This window comes from Anolis carolinensis, chromosome 3, assembly GCF_035594765.1.
Source record: "Anolis carolinensis isolate JA03-04 chromosome 3, rAnoCar3.1.pri, whole genome shotgun sequence".
Taxonomy (NCBI): Eukaryota; Metazoa; Chordata; class Lepidosauria; order Squamata; family Dactyloidae; genus Anolis; species Anolis carolinensis.
The window spans coordinates 141,831,018-141,853,968 of record NC_085843.1 but is presented as its reverse complement, the minus strand read 5'-3'; the positions used below and the strand labels follow the sequence as shown (position 1 = coordinate 141,853,968).

Sequence of the window (22,951 nt, the reverse complement as noted above, 5' to 3'; positions counted from 1 at the left end):
GAGGCTGAATGACCATATGTCAGAGCTGCTTTGATTGTGCCTTTCCTTCATTGCAAGGAGTTGGACTTCTGGTTGCTGCTTCCTATAGAATTCTGGGATTTGTAGTTTAGTGAGGCCCAGGACCTCTCTGGCTGAGCAGTTTAAATGCTACTCCCTAAACTACAAGCTCCAGAATTCTGCAGGAAGCGGCAACCAGATTTAAAGTGGATCCATGCTCTAGTGTGATGAGGTCTTTGGTCTCTTCCAACTCAATGATTGTATTCCCACATGTATATAATGATGTTGTGGAGCAGCAAGGCAGTAGTAGATAGTGAGGGGGAAATGGCCTTGCACTGAGAAAGGACTTTTCAAAATTCCACTTGGGCCCCTTCAACACTGCCATATAATCCAGATTATCCAAGCAGATAATCCAGATTATCTGATTTGAACTGGATTATATGAGTCTACACTGTCATATAATCCAGTTCAAATCAGATAATCTGGATTTTATATGGCAGCGTAGAAGGGGCCTCAGAAGTTTGTGCCCAGGTTGGGTCCCCACTGCATCTGGAAGATGGGAACAACAATGGAGCTAGCATAAATTCACCTTTCGAAGTTAGTTGTCAGCATGAAACTGTATGATGACTTCGTGATACAATGTGTACCATTTGCCCCATTTCCTCATTTCTCTGCTCACAATGACTGTCTCAGCGGGCATGGTGTGTTCTTCCAGCCACAACCGCGTACCTTCAGATCCACTGGGCCAAATGGAGCCTTACGAATGGCTTGTGTCTCTGGCAATATTTAGAGAAGATGGGAATTTGTGTGTGGGCGTGCATTTCAGAACAGACGTGGTGATGCCCTTGGGTTATTTCTGGCCAACTCACTGCTTCTACATACCATGAAATGGACCTATACTTATAGTTCAAAGGAAGCATTCACACCATATTTTTAATAGGAAGAAAGGCAGTTTAATCTCTGTGGACACCACCATCTTTACTCCTCTTAACAGCAAGCTTAGGTGGTAGGTGTCACCTAGTATGCAAGCACTGTGAAAAAAAAGAGAGGGTATATATTTGAAAAAAAGAAAGAAAATACATTATACACAAACACACATGCGGTAACTCAGTGGAAGTGAAGTTCCTCCTTGATGTTGGAAGAATGTTGAATGTTTGCTGGGGGAAAAATCTGTGTGTTGAGATGGAGTGTTTTGGAGGAAGACATGGCTGGCTCTAAACCAGGAATCCTCTGATACAAGATGAGGGAGGAATACTGTAATATTTTTCTCTGAACTTTGATCAATAATGTTAGCATTATTGCAACATAACTGCAAAGAAACAACTATTATCTGCTAGCCACATATATATTTTGTAGTGGGATGCCTTTGTCCTTGGCAATTCAAAGACATGGTTCTTCAGTTCAACAGCTGAGTTCCCTGTGTGCCATTACATGAATGCTTGTGAATATCACTTGTTCAAAGGGTTGACTTTTAACAAAGTCATCCTTTTCTTGACTAGTGGTTTTCAAAAGGTGGTCTCCACATGTTCATGGGGTTTCACATTTGCCAAATGGATAGGACATCATTTTTCCTTTTCAATAAGGTTCCTTTTTAATAAGGAGCCCCTGGTGGCACAATGGGTTAAACTGCTGAGTTGCTGAACTTGCTGACTGAAAGACTGACGATTCGAATCTGTGGAGTGAAGTGAGCTCCCACTGTTAGCCCCAGCTTCTGCCAACCTAGCAGTTCAAAAACATGCAAATGTGAGTAGATCAATATGTAACGATGGGAAGGAAACAGTGCTCCATGTAGTCATGCCAGCCATATGACCTTGGAGGTGTCTACGGACAACGCCGGCTCTTCGGCTTAGAAATGGAGATGAGTACCAACCCCCAGAGTCAGACACAACTAGGCTTAATATCTGGGGAAAATCTTTAAGGTTATGATTGCCATTTATCGCTTATCCAACACAAATGGGCTGGCAGAACATTGGATAAGCAAAAATGTTGGATAATAAGGAGGGATTAAAGAAAAGCTTATTAAACATCACATAACATTATGATTTTACAAATTAAGCAGAAAAACATTGTTTTACAACAAATCGACAGAAAAAGCAGTTCAATACATGGTAACGTTGTGTAGTAATTACTGTATTTACAAATTTAGCACCAAAACATTGCAATGTATTGAAAACATAGACTACAAAAACACTGACTACTAAAAGGAAGACTATACTGGATAATTTATTATTTATTTTAAACATTTATATTCTGCCGTTCTCACACCGAAGGGGACTCAAGGCGAAGCACAACATATATACTACAAACTCCCCATGCTGAGACATAAAATAATTATAAATATACACACACATTAAAATAAGTTATATCTACTTTAAAATCAGCTATTTAAACCAACTCAGGACACCATGCTGGCTCCGGTCAGCGGAGTAGGTTTCCTATTATTGCCTCATTGCACTGCCCTAAAAGCTTGGTCCCACAGCCAGGTCTTTACCATATTTCTGGACAGGAGGGAGGGGACTGATCTAATCTCGTCAGGGAGGGAGTTCCATAGCTGCGGGGCAATCACTGAGAAGGCCCTGTCCCTCGCCAAACGCGCCTGTGACAGTGGCGGGACTGAGAGCAGGGCCTCCCCAGAAGATCTTAGTCTTTGTGGTGGTTCATAGAGGGAGATGTGTTTAGACAGGTAAACTAGGCCGGGGCCATTTACAGAACGTTGGATGAGTGAAGGTTGCATAAGCTAGACTCTACTGTATTTCCAAAGGGATATGTGCCCAGCAGGCCCGTAGCCAGGATTTTGATTCGGGGGGGGGGGGGGGGCTGAGTCTGGGTGGGAGAGGATCTACCCTAGCAAACCTTTTGTATCGTTATTCCAATACCCCCATGCATATGGACAGGGCCGTAGCCAGAAAAAAAATCGGGAGGGTTTTTGAAAATTTCAGGGGGGGGGGTTGAACCCCTAACCTCCCCCCCCCCCCCCAGCTACAGACCTGTCAATATGTGCTTGAGATAGTGCCCGGAGGGGCTCTTAATTTTTTGCGTCTCATAGACTTAGCATGGGGATTTGGTTAATCAGCTAAAATTCATGAGTAAACCAGGTTTTTTTAAATATATATTTGAAAAATTTCAGGGGGGGGGGTTGAACCCCTAAAAATAAATAAATAAATAAATAATAAGTTTATTTATATCCCGCCTCCATCTCCCCCCAAGGGGACTCGGGGCGGTTTACAGCAAAATAAAATACAAAACAATAACAAAATACGAAACATCAAAATACAGAACAAAAACCAGTAATAATACATACACAATAACCCGAAAAAACCCAAAACAAAAACCAGAAACGCAATATTAAGACATTGAATTAAAACCAATGAGGTTGCAAAAGTGGATAAGAAAAGTGCACATTATGAGTTGCAAATTCAGAAATAGATAAAAGCCCCCCCCCCCCCCCCCCAGCTACAGGCCTGCATATGGGATATATTGAGCATGGTGATCAGATCATGATATGAATAAACATAACAGTTTAAATAATAAATGTAAGGCCTTCTCGAGGACCACCCTGAGAATTTCAGGTCGGCTGAAGCCCCTCAAGCCCCCCCCCCCCTCCCGGCTAGATGCCTGGTGCCGAGACTGGATGCAGTTATTTCCAACAGAACAGTGGTTCTCCAACATTTGGGTCCCCAGATGTTTTTGGCCTACAACTCCCAGAAATCCCAGCCAGTTAACGAGCTGTTAGGATTTCTGGGAGTTGAAGGCCAAAAACATATGGGGGGGGGGCAGGTTGTGAACCATTCCAATAGAAGCTAGAGCTGACAGACGGGAGCTCACCCCTCTTCCCGGATTCGAACTGCCTCCTGCCGGCATAAGGGTTTAACCCATTGCATCACAGGGCGCCTCCAAGCAGATCCCTATGAAAGGGCATATCATTCTAACAGGGTACACCAGACATGGGCACACTTCGGCCCTCCAGGTGTTTTGAATTTCAGCTCCTACATAAGCGGCTGAGGGGGAAAAGGAAGGGGCCTTACGCTGTTAGGAATTGTAGGCGCTGAAGTCCAAAACACCTGGTGGGCCGAAGTTTGCCCACGCCTCAGACGCCTGGCCTAACAGTTTAAGGCCGAATGACAGAGCGTTGTTTCTCTTTTTTTGAAAGATCCTCTTTCGGGCTCGCGCTGCTTCTGGCGCGAGGGGCGTCGCGTGAAGAGGAGGGCGGGGCGGGGCAGGGGAGGCGCCTGAGCCTGCCTGTCTGTTCGGGAGAGAGAGGAGGCCCCTCCCGGCGAGGGCGGGGCCATGGCAACGGGGGGCGGGCCTTGGGTCCGGGCGGGGAGCAGAGCGCCGTCCTGGGCCAGGTAGAGAGAGGCGCGGCGCGAGGCCCGGCGAGCGAGGAGGCGCGCGCTCCCTTCTCCTCCTGCTCTTGCTGCTCCTGATGGCGACGCGGGTGCTGAACATGGGCGCCCGCCTGGGTCCCGTCGAGGAGCCCGTCTTCGCGCAGCTCAAGCCCGTCCTGGGCAGGGAGGCGCCCCTCTTCGCGCAGGGGAACGAGCAGGACCTCAAGCCGCCGCCGCCACCTCAGGAGAGTCCCGCGGAGGAGATGGCGCAGGTGAGCAGTGTGGGCGCTTCCCCGAGGAGGCGCTTCTTCGCCGTGGCCCACCGCCCCTCGCCTCAGGTTCCGCCGAGTTCAGTCTCCTCAGAAGGCGCCCTCTTGGACTGAATGTCGTGAGGGGAGACGCCCCCGCCTCCCGCTGTCCCTTCTTCCCGGCAGGAGGAGTGGGCGGACGGGCCCCGGACGCCCGAGCAGCAGCTGCTCCTGCTTCGCCCCGTCCGCGCCCCACGCCTCGCCCACGCAGCGCCCTTTCCCGAGGAGCGCGCGCCTCCCGGCCTCCCTTCTGCCCCACCAGGCGGGCTCGAAGCGGAGCCACCCGCCAACAGCTGGAAGAGCTAAAAGGGGAGCGCGCGGACCACAATCCCACTCTCTTTGCCTCTTTATATGTATGTATAGAGAGAGGGAAATGGAGTGGGACTGTGATTATATAGAACATGCAAACGGTTAGATGTATGTGTATATGTGTTATATATATTCGTGTGTGTGTGTATATATAAAATATTTAAATAAACACACACACACTACACCAAGCATGGGCAAATTTGGGCCCTCCAGGTGTTTTAGACTTAAACTCCCACAATTTCTAACAGCCGGTAGGCGATCAATATATATATAGAGAGAGCATACGAACGGTTTTAATTTGAAACCAGCCCTGAGTTGCTCCATGTGGGCCTCTTTATTTTGTGTGTGGATACTTTTTCTCCACACACCCGTTTCAATGTCTTGTTGAAGGCTTTCACGGCCGGAATCACTGGGTTTTCTGTGAGTTTTCCGGGCTGTATGACCATGCTCCAGAAGCAATCTCTCCTCACGTTTTGCCAAGGCTTCCTCAGAAGTTGTGAGGTCTGTTGGAAACTAGGCCAGTGGGGTTTATGTATGTGTGGAAGGTCCACCGTGAGAGAAAGAACTCCTGTTTGTCTGTTGGAGGCACTTGTAAATGTTGCAATTAGTCACCTTGATTGTCATTGAAAAGCCTTGCAGCTTCAAGGCCTGGCTGATTTCCATCTGGGGGAATCCTTTGTTGGGAGGTGTCAGCTGGCCCTGATTGTTTCATGCCTGGAATTTCCCTGCGTTCAGAGTGTTGTTCTTCAATTACTGTTTTGATTTTAGAGTTTTTTTTAATACAGTAGAGTCTCACTTATCCAACACTCGCTTATCCAACATTCTGGATTATCCAACGCATTTTTGTAGTCAATGTTTTCAATATATCGTGATACTTTGGTGCTAAATTCGTAAATACAGTAATTACAACATAGCATTACTGCATATTGAACTACTTTTTCTGCCAAATTTGTTGTCTAACATGATGTTTTGGTGCTTAATTTGTAAAATCATAACCTAATTTGATGTTTAATAGGTTTTCCTTAATGCCTCCTTCTTATCCAACATATTCGCTTATCCAACATTCTGCCGGCCCGTTTATGTTGGATAAGTGAGACTCTACTGTACTTGTAACCAGATTGTTTTCAGTTTCCTCCTTTCTGTTGACGATCTGTCTACCAATATTTAAAATCTCTAAAATCAGAACAGTAAATAAAGACCAATATGCAAAAAGCTGGGGAATTCCAGATAAGCAAAAATCAGGGCCATCTAACACCTCCCAACAAAGGATTCCCCTAGGCAAGAAGCAGCCAGGCTCTGAAGCTACAAGACCATTCAATGCTAATCAAGCTGGCCTATTGCACCATTCACACTTGCCTTTTTCCCACCCTGGACTTTCCACAGATGTATGAACCGCACTTGCCTAGTTTCCAACAGATCTCACAACCTCTGAGGATGCTTGCCATAGATGTGGGTGAAACATCAGGAGAGAATGCTTCTGGAACATGGCCATACAGCCCAGAAAACTCACAAAACCCAGTGATTCCGGCCATTAAAGCCTCTGATAAAACATTCTTCAGATCTGCTTATATAGACAGACACATACAATAGAAATTACCTTAGATTGGCTCCCACCCTGATGTCATTTAGAAAAGGTGTGAAGACTTCCCTGTTTGAAAGAAGTTTTCATTGAATCTTAGCACCTTGGGTCATATGGGGAATATTAAACTGATTTTAATTTTATGGCTTATAATATGGCTGATGATATGGAGCATTCACAGAACTCTTAATTAAAAAAAATGTTTTTAGGTAATGATTTTGTGTTGTGTTGTAAATTTTAAAGATGACATGAGTCGCCTTGGGTCCGCCTGGAGAAGGGCTGCATAGAAATCCCTGAAATAAATAAATAATAAGGGCTCACTTGCAGTTCCTTAGTATATGGTGGTGGAGGCTCCTTTGGAGGCTTTTAAGCAGAGGCTGGATGGCCATCTGTCGGGGGTGCTTTGAATGTGATTTTCCTGCTTCTTGACAGGGATTGGACTGGATGGCCTGTGAGGTCTTTTCCAACTCTATTATTCTGTGATTCTATATGTGTTTGTATACATATACACACATATATACACACACACTTCTCTTGCAAGCCCTTATCATGGTAAAAAAGGGATAACATATTTATGTGTGCACGTGGATATATAAATGTATATATACAGTAGAGTACTTATCCAACATAAACGGGCTGGCAGAATGTTGGATAAGCGAATACGTTGGATAATAAGGAGAGATTAAGGCAAAGCCTATTAAACATCAAAATAGGTTATGATTTTACAAATTAAGCACCAAAACATCATGTTATACAACAAATTTGACAGAAAAAGTAGTTCATTACGCCTTAATACTATGTTGTAATTACTATATTTACGAATTTAGCACCAAAATATCACGATATATTGAAAACATTGACTACAAAAATGTGTTGGATAATCCAGAATGTTGGATAAGTGAGACTCTACTGTATAACACACACACAATTTTCTTTTGTGGGCCTTTATTGTAATAAAAAAGGCTCATATATCTATGTGTGCAATATAGATAATACATATATTTCTCTCCTGAGCCCTTATTATTATGGTAAATAAGGGCTCACATATCTCTGTATGTGTGTGTGTGTATATATATATGTGTGTGGGGGTGTGGGTGTATAATGCACACACACATATTTTTCTCTCTATCCCTTATTGTAAATAAGGGCTCACATATCAATGTATGTATGCGTATGTATACTATCCTGCTTTTTCTCTCCTTATGGAGACCCAAAGCGGCTCACAACTAAAAGTGTTTCAATACAACTTAAAATATACAAATATTAAAAGAGTATTAAACAACATCACCTCATTTTCTGTCCCTGTGAAAATTGGATTTTGAAAAATTTAGCATGTTGTGGAAACAAAGATTGGTGATAAACTTTCAGTGGAGACACCTTTCAGGTCATGATAACTTCCAGGAGTGAATTTCCCTTCCTAGATCCTAATTTCTCTCACTTCCTATTGTCTCACCCCTAAAGTAGTTTGTAAGTTGGATGTTTGTAACTCAGGGACTGCCTGTATATTATGTCTCCTCCAAACTCAGGGTAGCCTTCCTGGGGGTAACCTGAGTGGAAAATCCCACCAGTGGAGCAACCCAAAGCTCTGTTTGCAGCTCTGTATATGCATATATGTTATGGATTGTACAGCTTTGGTAGTCTTTTTAGTTTTACTGTATTTCTTCAATTGCAAGACACATTTTGTGTGTGTATAAACAACTCTAAAATGGGGTGCATTCTAGAATTACAGGTGTCTTTTCGTATGTTTTTTTTGTTGGCACAGAAATTAGGGTGTGGCTTACAATAACTGGTGTCTTACAGTTGAAGAAATAAGATATTATAAAATGCCATGTGCATTTGATGGCATGCTAACAAAGAAATAATAGAATTCTGGACTTGGAAGAGACCCCAAGGACCATCCAGTCCAACCCTAGTCTGCCATGCACCAACACTCAATCAAAGCCCTCCCAACAGCTAGCCATCCAACCTCTGCTTAAAAACCTCCAGAGAAGGAGATTCCACTACATTTTAAGGCAGCATAGTTGGCTTCTGAACAGCTCTTGCTGTCAGGAAGTTATTCCTAATATTGAGGTGGAATCTTTTCCTGCAGTGTGAATCTATTGCTAGAGCAGCAGAAAACAAACTTGCCCCTAGTATTATGCTTGAATTGATTTGCCCATAGACTAGGGAACCAGGGAAGTGCGTGTGTAAAAAAAGGGGAAAGTTGGTTTCAGCGATACCCCCCCCCCCCCCCCCAAATATATATAAGTGTTTCTGTCATCAAAACAAGCAACATTGGGGTTGTAAACAAGATCTGGAAAAAGTCGCCTGGCATGTTAGGGCAGATTGAGAGCAGAGACAAGAGGGCTGCTGTTCCTTTTTTCGGGTGAGGGCTTTCTGGTGGTGGCTGTGGCTTTGGAGACACTGAAAATAAACTTATTTCTCCAATGTTCTGTTGGTCAGCAGACCCGCACTTCGGCAGTGTGGTATGAAAAGGGTTCTGGCATGAGTGGACTACTTACAGAGCAAGGGGGAATGTAGCATTTGCTCACTGGAGAGTGCATGATAAATGTTTTACTGATGACTCTGCCTGTAATGTATCAGGCTGCTTCCACCCACAGATTCTCCAGTACTTCTTAGCTAGTTAAATGATCCCCACCTTACCTTGTAGTAATTAAAGATATCTTCTAGGATAGAGATGTATGCATGTGGAAGTGTTTACTGGGGCTGTAATGTTAGAAAACTCTGGCTTTACTGCGAGGCAGGTGAAGGCTTGAAAAAGCTCTTGAAATCCAGAGGCCTGGAACTAATGGCATCTTTTGGGCAGAGGCTGGCAGAGTTATTTGTACTACAGTTCCCAGAATTCCCTAGTCAGCTTGGCCAGTAGCTGTACTGGATGGGGATTCTGGGAGCTGTGTTCCAAAGAGAGCCAGCACAGTATAGTATTTTGAGTATTGGATTATTTTGAGGGTTCAAATCCTAGCTTGGCCATAGAAACCCACTTAGGTGACCTTGGGCAAGTCACTTTTTCTCAGCTGCAGCAGAAGGCAGAAGCAAATGGCCTCTGAACAAAACTTGCCAAGGAAATCCATGATACGGTTTTTCAGGGTGGCTATAAATCTAAAGGCACACAACAATAATGTTGTCAACCCCTGCTCTCAAGTACAAATCAGTTGTTCATTTTGTGAGTTATCAGCAGGACATCATATTGAATTTTAGATTCTTTTCATGCATGATCAAATTCTTTTTCCAAATGAAAAATATGTCTGTCTCCGAAAAATCTTTACACCACAAGTTTGCCGTCATCCAGTTTTTAACCTTTAGCATTTAAGATAACTGAAAGCTACAGTACAGAGTTTGGACATGAGAGGGTTGGACAAGATAATCCATTTGGTTTCTTCCAACTATATTATTATTCTATGATTCAATGATTTAAGGCTTTCATTTCAAGGTGGTAAGAAACCTGTTCCCTACAAACTTCCTTATAAAAAACTAGGAAGTTTGCAGGCAGGTTACTTACTAGTTTTCTGTGTGCCAGGAACTATTTTGTATGGAGGCAATGCTGAACCACTACCTGTAATCTAAAATAGCCACATTGGTTTTAGGCTGAGATGGGAATCTTGATATTCTTCAAGAAGTGGCTTACAAGTCATGAAATTCAAAACTTGTAATTTGGCTTATTTCATAGTATTTGTAACTCCTGCAAAGTCAATATTTATGAAATCTTTAAAACAACATTAAGTTTCTTTCATTTGCTGCATAAGAGTCCAGGAAAAGAAATCGTCCTATATTTTTAATCTAATATCCATATTAATCTTCCTTCTGTGTAAAATTGCTTCTGTTTTTTTTTTAAAAAAACCTCTTGACTAGCCTGTTGTTTACTATGCCTTAACTCTTAATGAGGAAAATGAATAGAAAGCTTGTGTACGAGAAAGCCCTTATTAAAACCACATCACTAGTGTTTAATTATAACTCTGATGACATGATATACTTGATGTGAACTAAACACTTCTCTATATAGTTGTAACATAGCAGTTGGCAGACTTTGAAGTATGAGCAAGAGATTTTATTAAATATTTTGATTTGGACATGTGTTTACTGTGTCAAACAATTTTATTTTGTATTGATATTTATTATTAAAAGGTTATTTTATCCTATTCAGTCGGCTGCCACACCTTTTGAAGTAGCAATTGTCCAAAATGCTGATGGCACAATCCTCCCAAAATCAAGCATTTCTAATCTGCCTTGATCTCAACAGGAGAATTAAGCATATGCTTAATTCTCTCCTGTTGAAATCCAGAAGACATTGCTGCCCTTTATTTTGACTGGAATATGTCCACAGTTTTCTTGTAGTGTTCTTGGCTAACATAATTCAATATCCCAGTCCTAACAAATTTCTTGGAAGTAAATCCAGTTGATTTTACAGAGACTTTTCAAACAGATGAATGTATTAGGCTCAGGACTTAATTTGTGTTTGGGCTCAGACCTAGTATATTTTTGTATTGCTGAAGCTTAATCCCGAAATAGATGAAAAGTGCCGTTGGCCAGGTTCGAGTGGGTATATTTGGACACCTCCTAGATTTACCACATATCCAAGATTAGGAAGAATGGCTTTTAGGCTGAAACAAACTAGAGGGTAATGTTTATATGAACTGGCATTTTTTTTTCTGGAAACCTATCAGAGTTTTTTATAATCTGTTGGGATTCGTATCTATAAATTGCTGTAAAATAACTTTTATCTTTTTGCCCTATTTGTTATCATTTAGGCACGGTGTGAAATGGAGAAATACCTGACAGGCCAACTTCCTCTTGTCCCAGACCACAAAAAGTACCGACGAGACAGTGCCTCCGTTATTGATCAGTTCTTCACCAACAGTGAAGGGGTGCCTTATAGTGTCAACATGAATCTGTACCTTCCTGATATTACCCAACTGAGGACGGGCCTGTACAAGTCGCAGAGGCCCCCGGTTACCCACATCAAGACAGAACCCATCACTGCCTTCAGCCACCAGAGCGAGACAGCTCCTCCGGCTCCAAACCCTACCCAGACACTTCCAGAGTTTACAAGCATCTTCAGCGCCCATCAGGCTCCAGACATGAACAATCTATTCATTAAACAGGAGCTCCCCACTCCCGATATTCACCTTTCCATCTCTGCTCCCCAGCAAGGCCAGCTGTATCAGCTCCTGAGCTCTCCGGATTTAGACATGCCGAACCCAGCTACCCAAGCTGCAGTGATGGACTCCCTCAATAATGTTTCTATGTCCTCTGCCATGGCAGGCCTTAATACGCTGTCCTCTGCTATGCCACAGACAACAATGAAGCCGTTCCATGGGCTCCCGCAGTGCACATATACCATGCCAAACCAGTTCCTCCAGCAACAAGCCACTTACTTTCCTCCTTCTCCTCCAAGTTCAGAGCCTGGGAGTCCAGACAGACAAGCGGAAATGATGCAGAATTTAACCCCTCCTCCCTCTTATGCTGCTACAATCGCTTCCAAGTTGGCAAGTCACAATACCAATTTGCCCTCCAACATCTCAATGAATTCACCTCCTGTTTCAGCTGCCAGATACAACAGGAAGAGTAACCCAGACTTGGAGAAGAGACGGATTCATTTCTGTGATTATCCTGGTAAGCCTTGGGGGATGGAGAAAAAAGAAAGTTGTTCAATTACAGATGTGGCTTAGTAGTAATTGACAGTGGCACCACCACAAAATGAAAGAAAGTCCATACATATTGAATCCATGTAGTATCAATCTGCAACTCCTAAAATTGATTCCTTTGTTCTTCACTCTACACACAAACATAAACATAGTTTGTAGAAGTCTTGTTTTGAAAGATACAAGACTAGTTACGCATACCAAAGTGTATGCATAAAAAAACCCCAATGTTGTCATTAAGATGTGTAGCCTGACAAAACTTCGGGCTACTATTGGGAACTGTGGCAAACTACTAGAACTGTTCTTGGACAATACTGCTTTATGCAGGTGTGCAATTGCAAGTTTTAGTGCCTTCTTTTTCAGAGAAGCAATTCCTCAACACAGAAACTTACCTTGAAAAAGATCCAGGCTATAACATCTCTAATGGATTTTCTATATACAGAGTACTAAACTATTGGGGGCCAAGGGAAAGTTCAATTTAGTTATTCTCCCTCCTGTGCTCCTTCAATCTGACGTGATGTAGTCAAAGTCCAGAGATCTATGCTGTCTGGGGATGATTTAAATTGTTACCCAACACGATTGGAGGACATTAATATCATGAAGGCTGGCTTAGCTTGCTTGGGAGAGACAGTAGAGGACAATATGTTCTTTTCATCATACAGTTTTTTTTCCTGTCAGGAGTGACTTGAGAAACTGCAAGTCGCTTCTGGTGTGCGAGATCATACAGTGATTAGGGATGGGAACTTGTCATTTTCCAGATATTGGACTACAACTTCATTCATCCCTGAGCAGCATAATGTTTAGGGATGACAGGTGTTGCACTACTGACAGGATACAAGTTTCCCATTTCTCCTCTGGAACAAAACTATCTCACCCTTTGCCAAGCACTTATTCTTTTGCCTACTTTTTCTGTAGAAAATCCTATATCTGTGTCCAGTATGTGCGTATTTTCAAGTTGACTATCACCTTATGGTGACTCATTTCATACGGTTTTCATAGGCAAGAAGTACTCAATGGTGTTTTTGCCATTTCCTTTCTCTGAATCATAGTCCACAGCACCTGGTTTTTGCTGGTCGTCTCCTATTCAAGTATTAACAGGAAACATGAATAAGCACCTCTGCAGATACACCTGTAGATGTCCTCTTATGGCCCAGATGCAGTTTGCAGCATTTTCCAATCTAAATCTTTCTTTCTTATAATAGAGATGGGGGCATTTTGGACTTCAGCTTCCTAAAGCTCAGTCTAGCATGACTAGTAGCCTGGGATTATGGGAGATGTAGGCCAAAATTTCATGTGGGCAAAAGGTTTCCACTTGTTATAGAGCTCTGTCCTCCAAACCCACAGAACCGTTTTCAGACATAGCAGAGCTGCAAACAACACAGTGTGAGAGGGCAGAGCGCCTTTTTGATGCCTTGCCATAAATCCCCAAATAATGTGGTATCTTGATTTTGTTTCTTTAAAGTTAATTTTTGTTATTGTTAAAAGTATAGTTTAGCATTTATATTGAATTGGAATAAGTTCTAGTTGATAGTATGAGAAATATGTATGTATGTATTTATATGGACCTGTCCTCTATAAGCCAGTCCTAGGAGCTGTCCTTTGCTGTTATCTGTGAGTGGAACATTCTATATGACATACCAGAGTTTTTAGTAACTTTCTTAAAATAAAACAGTGCTATCAGTTAGAACTACCTCTAATATTTTGGTGATCATGCTGAATCTTAATTCTTTCTAGCCAGAAACTCCCCCACCCCTGATTTCTCCTTTCATTTTTTTTGTCTTAGGTTGTCAAAAAGTGTATACAAAGTCTTCCCACTTAAAAGCGCACCTGCGAACCCATACTGGTATGTGTTTACTATGTTTCTAAATGTCCTAAATATAAATTGGCCATCCTTCTTTCTATGCTTTGCTTGAAAGGCTTCACTTGGTTTGCTTCAAGCTGAGAGTTATAAATCAACTAAACAGAGTGGTTAATAAAATGAAAACGGACACTTTTGAACTTCCTAAAATAAAGAGGTTTAATTTGGGCAGAAATAAATACTCCTTGTTAAAGCCCTATCATTCTCTCCCTGCTCTTTAATCATTTACAACCAAATTATGCTGTGATTTTGTAGAGGTTGTCCTGCCTGTTTTGCAATGTGTCCTTTTTGGATTTTTGTTCTATTTGCATACAGTGAAGTAACTAGTCTTAACTAAATTGTGGTTACGTTCCTATAAAATTTTCCTGGGAACAGCATTTTCTTGGGCTCACTTCTGAGTAGATAGTTATAGGATTGCACTATAAAACTGGAAGTCCTTCTTTTCTGTTTTGTAAAAATAAGATTCCCAGCATTTGTGTTTTGGTTTTCTGACAGAGGCTGCTAAACTTCAGTATCTGTAGCAATATACATTGGTAAAAATATGTTAAGATAATTAGTCTTGTTTTGTGATCTCTGCTCTCCTGTCCCTTTCCCCTATTCAGATATGAGTAACTATTTTAAGTAATGATTAATTGTGAACATGTACATTTTCTGAGTTATTAAGTCTGTTCTGATATAGTTAATTGGTTTTTTCAATGTTTTGTTCCCCAGCTCCAGATAGTGTTGCTATTGCAATTCACATTTTCTGTAAAATCTCTAGAGAAAAGTACCTTTATTAGTTTGAAATGTGGAAGGTTTTGTGTAGATCTCGAGGTTTGTTTGTTTTTTAAGGATTTTTCTTTTTTTATTTTATTATTGTTCACTTTGCAAAATACAAAGGTACAAGAATACTATTGAATATTTATACCTCAGTGTGATCAAGTGTGTAATCATTTTCCCCTGGTTTCTCTTGAGGTGTAAGGTTTCTTAGCTCACTGTTGGTGAAACTTGAGCAATTATAATATTTTGTCTAAAGAAGTGTATTGAAGGAAATCATGAATTAGTGCTGGAGCTTGTATGCAAAATATCTTTCACTCACTCAATCCCAGGCTTCTCTTGGTAGACATGGAAAAGGCTTTCTGCCACATATAGGCTAATAATGGTCTATTTGAAGTGTAGTAGGCTGTCTTCTTTTAAAGCGCAACACTTAATAATGTTTTTAAAGATTTCTTGTGGTAGAAAAACTGCTTTAGAGCTTTGCAGTTGTCCTGCAGAACACATATCTGGACAATGCAGAATAAGCACTGGTTAGTACATATACAGTAGAGTCTCACTTATCCAACACTCGCTTATCCAACGTTCTGGATTATCCAACGCATTTTTGTAGTCAATGTTTTCAATATATTGTGATATTTTGGTGCTAAATTCATAAATACAATTAATTACAACATAACATTACTGCGTATTGAATTACTTTTTCTGTCAAATTTGTTGTATAACATGATGTTTTGGTGCTTAATTTGTAAAATCATAACCTAATCCCTCCTTATTATCCAACATATTCGCTTATCCAACATTCTCCCAGCCCGTTTATGTTGGATAGGTGAGACTCTACTGTATATGCATCTAAACGTTTTTTCATTTTCAAAACAGGACTGGTGCTTGCTTTATTTTGGTAGTTTGTACGTACTAGGCTTCTGGTTGAAATGGTTTTCCTGTCATTGTAAAGAGCAAAAATAATCTGGATAAGAAATCATGCAAAGTTCTGAGACTCATTTCATCTATGAAACAAGGGCTTGCATTCAGTGATTGCTCATTGTTGAAAGGCTGAATATCTCCAGGCAAAAATGTTACTATGGAAATACAGTTTTGATAAACTAAAGTAGTTATCTCTAAAAGAAGCAGCCAAAAAGCACTCGGATGTTAAAAGCAATCATTTTAGAACAAGAAGATTAAAATAGTTTGCAGTGAGAATATAAAGCGACCCCCTCCACCCCGAAATTGCTGCCCACCGTACTTCTCCAGAATGTACTAATTAGGTCTTGCTTTCCTCCATTTCAGTGTCTGTTGGGTAGGTGAATGCCTGCATCTATACCCATGCACACATCATCCAGCTGCTCCCAAAAGAGAGTGAGCAAGTACAGAACTATCTGTTCTCTGAAAACATGTCCAGTTAGTTGTGTGTGTGTGTGTGTATTCAAGTTGCCTATTGACTGGTAACCCTATTAATTTCATGGGTTTTTCTTAGGTCAGGCATACTTTGGTGGTTTTTGCCAGTTCCTCCCTCAGAAATATAGTTACAGCACCTGGTATTGATTGGTGGTCTCCCATTCAGTTACTAACCTAGTACTCATTCTACTTAGCTTCCAAGATCAGATAAGAGCTGGTGCCTTTAGGGGAGAGAATGAGTCACTCCGCAGAACTTCCAGACTGTGTTGTTGGACAGCAAATCATGAGGGATGATTGAAGTTGCAGTCCAGCAACATCTGAAAGGCTGCACATTTTCCAGTAAAATATAAATTAGAAGAGTGAACTTCTATTCAAAAGCTATACTCAAGAGTTTGACTTTATGCTGATTTGCTAATCTGTATTGCTCAGTATCATTTCGTGTTATACTCTGGTTTCTCTTCGGATCGTATAAATCTTTCGCCTTTTACTAAAGTATCATTTCATGGAAAGGTGAAATGTGGCACTCAAGACGTTGTTAGACTTCAGCTCGACAAGCATGGCCAGTTTGTTGGGGGTTATAATATGACAAGATTAGGAATGCAACAGACTGTCCCCATTGTCATAAAAGGTTTTAAAATGTTCTTTCTTAGTGTCCATGGGACAGATAAATAAGAAGTTTACTCCTTAAGTTATTTGGTTCTTTTCTTTAAGTGTAAGGTAGTTAAGTGTGATTATGATCATCAAACCTTGAATGGTAAATTTAGTAATCAGCAATTTTTCCAGTTAAGTTAATGCACAATTGCTGCAAGCTTTCTTACAAATTGTTTGAAGAGCAGGAAATACATTTGCTAACAAACTTGACATCTCATTGCTATGGTAGGAGAAGCTTAGATTTGAAAAGTAAAAGCATTATTTTTTAACTGCATGTTGGTCCAATTCAGTAATTGAAACTGCTCTGAGATATATAATCTATATTTAATATCTAAGGTATACTATTTCTAGTATTCCTCCTACCGTACGTTTGTCTCTATAGTAAAGAATTTTAGACTGCTGCACTTGTTTGTTGAAGGTTTTTGGTGAAAGTACAAAAAAAGCATTTCTGCACATTCCAAGGAGCAAAAGTTAATTGTGTTATTCATGTATTTGCAAAAAAATAGTAAAACTATGTTTCCTGGTTGCTCCCAATGATGCATGTTACGTAAATAATAAACTGAAAGCATAATCAGCTGAAAGTATATGAAGTCAAATGTTGAATCTGTTATGTGACAAGTTTACCCAGAAGGCTAGGAAAAAAACAGTACACCTTAATTATGAAGTATAATGTATCTTTTTCTGCAGAATATGCTTTCAGTCTATGTGTTCATTTGACTTCATTCTGTACTTACAAAAAATTGGTATTTGTGAATACTATAGCTTGAGAGCTTTAATATATGTAGGTCACGAAATGCAGGTTATTAAAGTTTTGTGTGATACTCTCTCCAATCCCCTTAGGGGTTTAAAAGACCTGTTTATCTGGCTCAACTTGTTCTGTAGTATCTATGGAGGACCACTGGTTGTTTTCTCTCTTCCAAGCAATCCATCTTAACCCAACTCTTATCCACTCTTCTTGGCAATCTGTCACTTAAAAATACCAGGGAAAAAAGCAAGCCTTCAGTAGCAATGAAAATTTTGAGAAGTCAAAGTAAGGCTGTATACCTATTCTTTAGAAATCCTTTGCCTTTATTTATTTATTTAGCAACCTGCCTCCACCTGAATGGCTTTTGGTGAATTTCATGACATTCTTTTCAAAGCAAACGTAAAGGCAGCAGCAGTGGTGAGAGATGGAATGTGGGCAGCAGCAACAGCCTGTCTTTCCATTCAGATAGGAGCAAGTTGGCAGGATTTATACATTGCAAAAAATAAAGAAATTGGCAAAGGCCCATGAAAAACGTACAGCTCACTTGGGGTGTGGGAGTGGTAGGAATGGACTCTGAGATAGCATTTTTGGCAATAAACACACTGGAAGAGCTAGCTTCAGTTGGTTGATTTTTGTAGCTGTAATGGAGACCTCATTTGCAAATATGCACTGTTCTATCTCTGATGCTTGATACTATTTTTGCAGATCACCTAAATGCCCTGGAGCTGGCTAATTGGTAGTTTTGCCAAATTAGCAGGTAGATTTCAGTGGTCCATATATCAGGATCTAGTGATTTCAAACTCACTTATCTTTAAAAGATTAACTAGGCAGATGACTACAGTGGGGATGCCTTCATATTTCTAAAACGATTGACTTTCTGAAAGATAAATTATGATTAGCAGTTATGGACAGCGTTGTTACTAAGGCAGTGTGTTATGTTGGGAGAATGCTGGTCTTGTGTCTTTACTTTGCCATGTAATTTGGCTAGTGATTTTAGACCATTCATTGTTTCTTGATAGGTTGTAATTTTGTGTATACTTCACTTGGTAGTTATCCCCACTAAACATGGTGGAATGACTCAAAGTAAGCATTTGTGAAAATAACTTTATTGTAAGAATGAAAAGAAATAATCTCATCGTCAACATCATGAGTTGCTACGGTAGTTTACCAAAGCTGGTTATTATGATTACAGGCAGTTCCTGAGTTACAAACATCCGACTTACGAACAACTCATTGTTAAGAACAGGGTGAGGCAACAGGAAGAGAGAGAAATCTGCCTCTTGGCAGGGAGATTCACTTCTGAAAGAGTGATCAGGGAGAAAAGATTTCTACACTGAAGCTTTTTCACCAATCCTTGTTTCCACAACAAGCCAAAATTTTCAAAATCCAATTACCACAGGAGCAGAAAGTGAGGTGAAATCTTCTGAACAGGGGCACAGTGCAAAATAAACACCATAGGAGTCTTTACTCTTCCCTATGCTATCCAAAGCTAAAAAACATTTTTGGCTGGGGTTACACTTTACAAATGTTCCTTTTCCAACTTACATACAAATTCAACTTAAGAACAAACCTACAGAACCTATCTTGTTTGTAACTTGGGGACTGCCTGTATATGAAAAGATGGCAGCATGGTATACAATAGGGGATCTCTGCTGTTACGCTTCTAATGACACTACCAAAAATATAGTAGAACTGTCATCTTGCTTCTAGCCACTTCATTTCTCCCAAGTATAAGGAAATCCTACCACTGGCTAGCTGTAGAAAACCCAAAGCTTTTTAATACATCAGAATGTAAATCTTGATTTGATTTAGTATTTGAAAGTTAGTTATTCCCAAGGGCTGATAGAACTTGGAAAATAGATTTGATTTGAAAAATTACTTTTTCAAAGGATTACAACTCCCAGAACACTAACCGGAATGCTATCTGTGGATTCTGAGAACTATAGCTAAAAATAATTAGACCTTTTTAACATTCCCTGCTTAATATATGATAATTATGCTATATATATCTTAGAGCAGAGCTGAGGAACATGTGGCTTTTCACGTAGTTCCGTCTAGATTGCTGTGAGTTTTCTGGACTGTATGGCTATGTTCCAAAAGCATTTTTTCCTGGTGTTTCACCTGCATCTATGGCAGGCATCCTCTGAGGTAATGAGATAGTTTGTTCTAGAGTTCTCCCAGTTCCTTAATACTGGTTATGCTGAGTGGTATTGGTGGGAGCTGTGGGGCAAGATATTTGAAAATCCCCAAAGCCCTTCTCTCTTTGAGAAATGTTTGATTTACTTCTTGTATTCTACCTGAAACGAAAATACATTTAAAAAAAAACATACCAGCAGTCAGAAGAGTTTTCTTCACTTGTTTTAAGCATGGGAATAAATTGAGTTTCATAAGTGGCATTATGCAATCATCATAATTGCGATAAAAATACATATTATAGGCTGTAGTACCATAAACCCTCAGCAATTTGGCATTATCGGCTTGGTGCCTTGACTTGACTTTGCTTGCCAGAAGCCAATAAAAGGAAGTTAATTATATATATATATTCATAAATAGTTAACTTTTCTTCCATGGTATTTGTGCACAATTTATTTATTTATTATTTATTACATCACTTCTATCCCGCCCTTCTCACCCATCAGGGGACTCAGGGCGGCTTACAATATAAACATACACATTAAAAACAGTTGTCATCAAATTTAAAAATCCATCAAGATTAAAAATTACAATAAAATTAAGAATATCCATTAAAATATACATAATTATACATTTAAATATACATTTAAGGCGCTTTCCATGTTCATGTGGGGTCTGTCAGTAGGTCATATGTTCTTATCTCATTTTTGCTGTTACTCATGCTCAAATGCCTGGTCCCATAACCATGGTTTTTGTCCTCTTTCGGAAAGACAGGAGGGAGGGAGCCTGCCTGACTTCAATGGGGAGGGCGTTCCATAGGCGGGGAGCCACCACTGAAAAGGCCCTGTCTCGTCCCCGCCAGCCGCACCTGTGAGGCTGACGGGACCGCGAGCAGGGCCTCATCTGACGATCTTAAGCTTCGAGGTGGGTCGTAGCGGGAGACACGTTCGGACAGATAAGCTGAGCCGGAACTGTTTAGAGCTTTATAGGCTAAAGCCAGCACCTTGAATTGTGCTCGGTAGCTAATTGGCAGCCAGTGGAGCTGGCGTAGCAGAAGAGTAGTACGCTCCCTGAACGCCGCTCCAGTTATTAACCTGGCAGCCTCCCGTTGGACTAATTGAAGCTTCCGAACAGTCTTCAAAGGCAGCCCCACATAGAGTGCGTTGCAGTAGTCTAAACGGGATGTAACAAGGGCGTGGACCACCGTGGCCAAGTCCGGCTTCCCAAGGTACGGTCGCAGCTGGCGCACAAGTTTTAATTGTGCGAAGGCTCCCCTAGCCACCGCTGAGACCTGGGGTTCCAGGCTCAACGATGAGTCTAGGATCACCCCCAGACTGCGCACCTGCGCCTTCAGGGGGAGTGTGCCCCCATCCAGCACAGGCTGTAACCCAGTACCCTGTTCGGCCTTCCGACTGACCAGGAGGACCTCTGTCTTGTCTGGATTCAATTTCAATTTGTTGGCCCTCATCCAGTCCGACACAGCGGCCAGGCACCGGTTCAGGACCTGGACAGCCTCCTTTAAAAGATACACATGCATCAGACGTCAGGACTATACCCCAAATAGTTCTCCAGTATTTATGCCAACTGAAAAAAATGTTAGCCAAGTTTCCTGGAACAATATTCCAAGCCCCATGTCCATATGGCTTGTGAGACTGCAGCTTCTGTCATCTCTCATATGTATTGGATGAGTCTGGTAGGTGTTGTAATCCAACAACCTCCAGGGAACTTCTCAATTGACTCCAGCTTTAAGTTAAGCACAGCTTATTATCAACCTTTTGGTGGTTGAAATGTTAAGGAGAGAATAAAAGCTGGGTTTATTGCATTGGCAGCAACCTGCTTTATCATGACTTCCCTATTTCAGGTGTGAGCAAAATCTGGAAATATTATGTCTTTACTACCATTCCCAGAAGCCTTGCCATGCTCACTGGGAGATTCTGGAAGTTTTAGTCTAAAAAGTATTTTTTCTGGTCTCTTGATGTGAAACCCTTTCCTCCTTCTGTGTTAAATAATATAAGAAGGCAGTTTGTTTCATATGCATTGTCTGCTGCAGGCCTAAACCTGCAGTTCAGTTAGTAGTCTTCTGAGATTAAATTTCATGGATCTTATGGAGCATCTTTCTGGGCAGGCATTCATGGGCTTCACTGTAAAAGTTTGCTTTTAGTGCGATATTTGAATTCTTGGCTTCATTCTGCTTGCTTCCCATCAAAACTATTACCTGTTCACATGGAAGATGTTCTTGAGAGTCTTCTTGGTTTTCCCCGCACAGAGAGCTTCTGAGCAGACATGTCCTTTGGTCACATGCCTGCTTTGCCATTAATAGGTCTCCAGTTAATGCTAGAAACTATTTTCATCTATCTATAGATATAGCTTGTATTTGCTGTTGGGGAGAAATGGATGCCCCTGAATACTTCAAGGGAAGTGCAATTCTCCATAACAAGATGCACACAATCTAGCACTTTTTAAATGAAGGCAGGGGAGTCCTCCCTGACTGTCTCAGGTTTAATTTTTGGGGTTTGGAACCAGTTGCTATTTAAACCCATAAAAGGAAATGACCGAGAGTCAGTACTGAGTGAAAAGACTTGGACAGGTGCTAGAACCATACCTATTTTATTGCTTTATTTTGCTCCCAAACATTATGCGCAAGTGCTCAGAGGCAGAGCCTGTCTGAATAGTTCTTCCTTCCCTGATTCTGTTTTAAGAATAGGATATGGAATTGGGGCTGTCCCAGAGTCACACTTGCCTTAAAACTGAGCAGGGTTTGGACAGTATTTTTTGATTGCAACTCCCATGGTCTACCAACACCCATCCAGAATATCTACTGGCTCTGCTGCTTGGAGTTTTGGTAGTCCATAAATACAATTTTCCTAAGTTTGGCTGAACAGTAGTTTGGGTTTTTCCAATACCTGCAGTTTGTGTTTCAAAAGCCTATACGTTTTTGTCTCTATAATCTCTATAACTTGAATCCATGTGTTAATGCTTATATGAATATAAACACTGAATGCTAGAATGTGGGTCAGGGATGGGAGAATCTCTTCTTTTGAATCTTGATTTAAGAAAGAAAAAAAAACCAACCTTGTTTTTTGTATTCTTTGTTCTCTACTTGCTTTGATCTACTTTGCAACTTACTGTTTCGCACAACTATTGTCTTCCTTACTTGTATTAGCCTATTATTTTTCTCAGTTTTGTTCTTCCCCATCACTTCCTCTTTCTTTGTTCATTTGTGATATGTTGAATGATCCAGCATAAAGGAGATGTACAG

The 22,951-nt window shown here is 41.0% G+C and overlaps 1 protein-coding gene across 2 annotated transcripts in view; it reads left to right on the top strand.

The window, feature by feature from the left end:
- Window positions 1-4,286: 4,286 nt before the first annotated feature.
- klf5 (KLF transcription factor 5) overlaps window positions 4,287-22,951 on the top strand; it is a 41,564-nt gene continuing 22,899 nt past the window's right edge. The window contains exons 1-3 of one of the 2 annotated variants that reach the window (XM_008106905.3): window positions 4,287-4,594; window positions 11,264-12,128; window positions 13,941-14,000. In XM_008106905.3, coding sequence (XP_008105112.1) covers window positions 4,421-4,594; window positions 11,264-12,128; window positions 13,941-14,000 — 1,099 coding nt within the window. In that variant the 5' untranslated portion in view covers window positions 4,287-4,420. Of the gene's footprint in view, window positions 4,595-4,898; window positions 4,984-11,263; window positions 12,129-13,940; window positions 14,001-22,951 lie in introns of those variants that run through there. The other variant, XM_016992290.2, reaches the window with a different exon arrangement.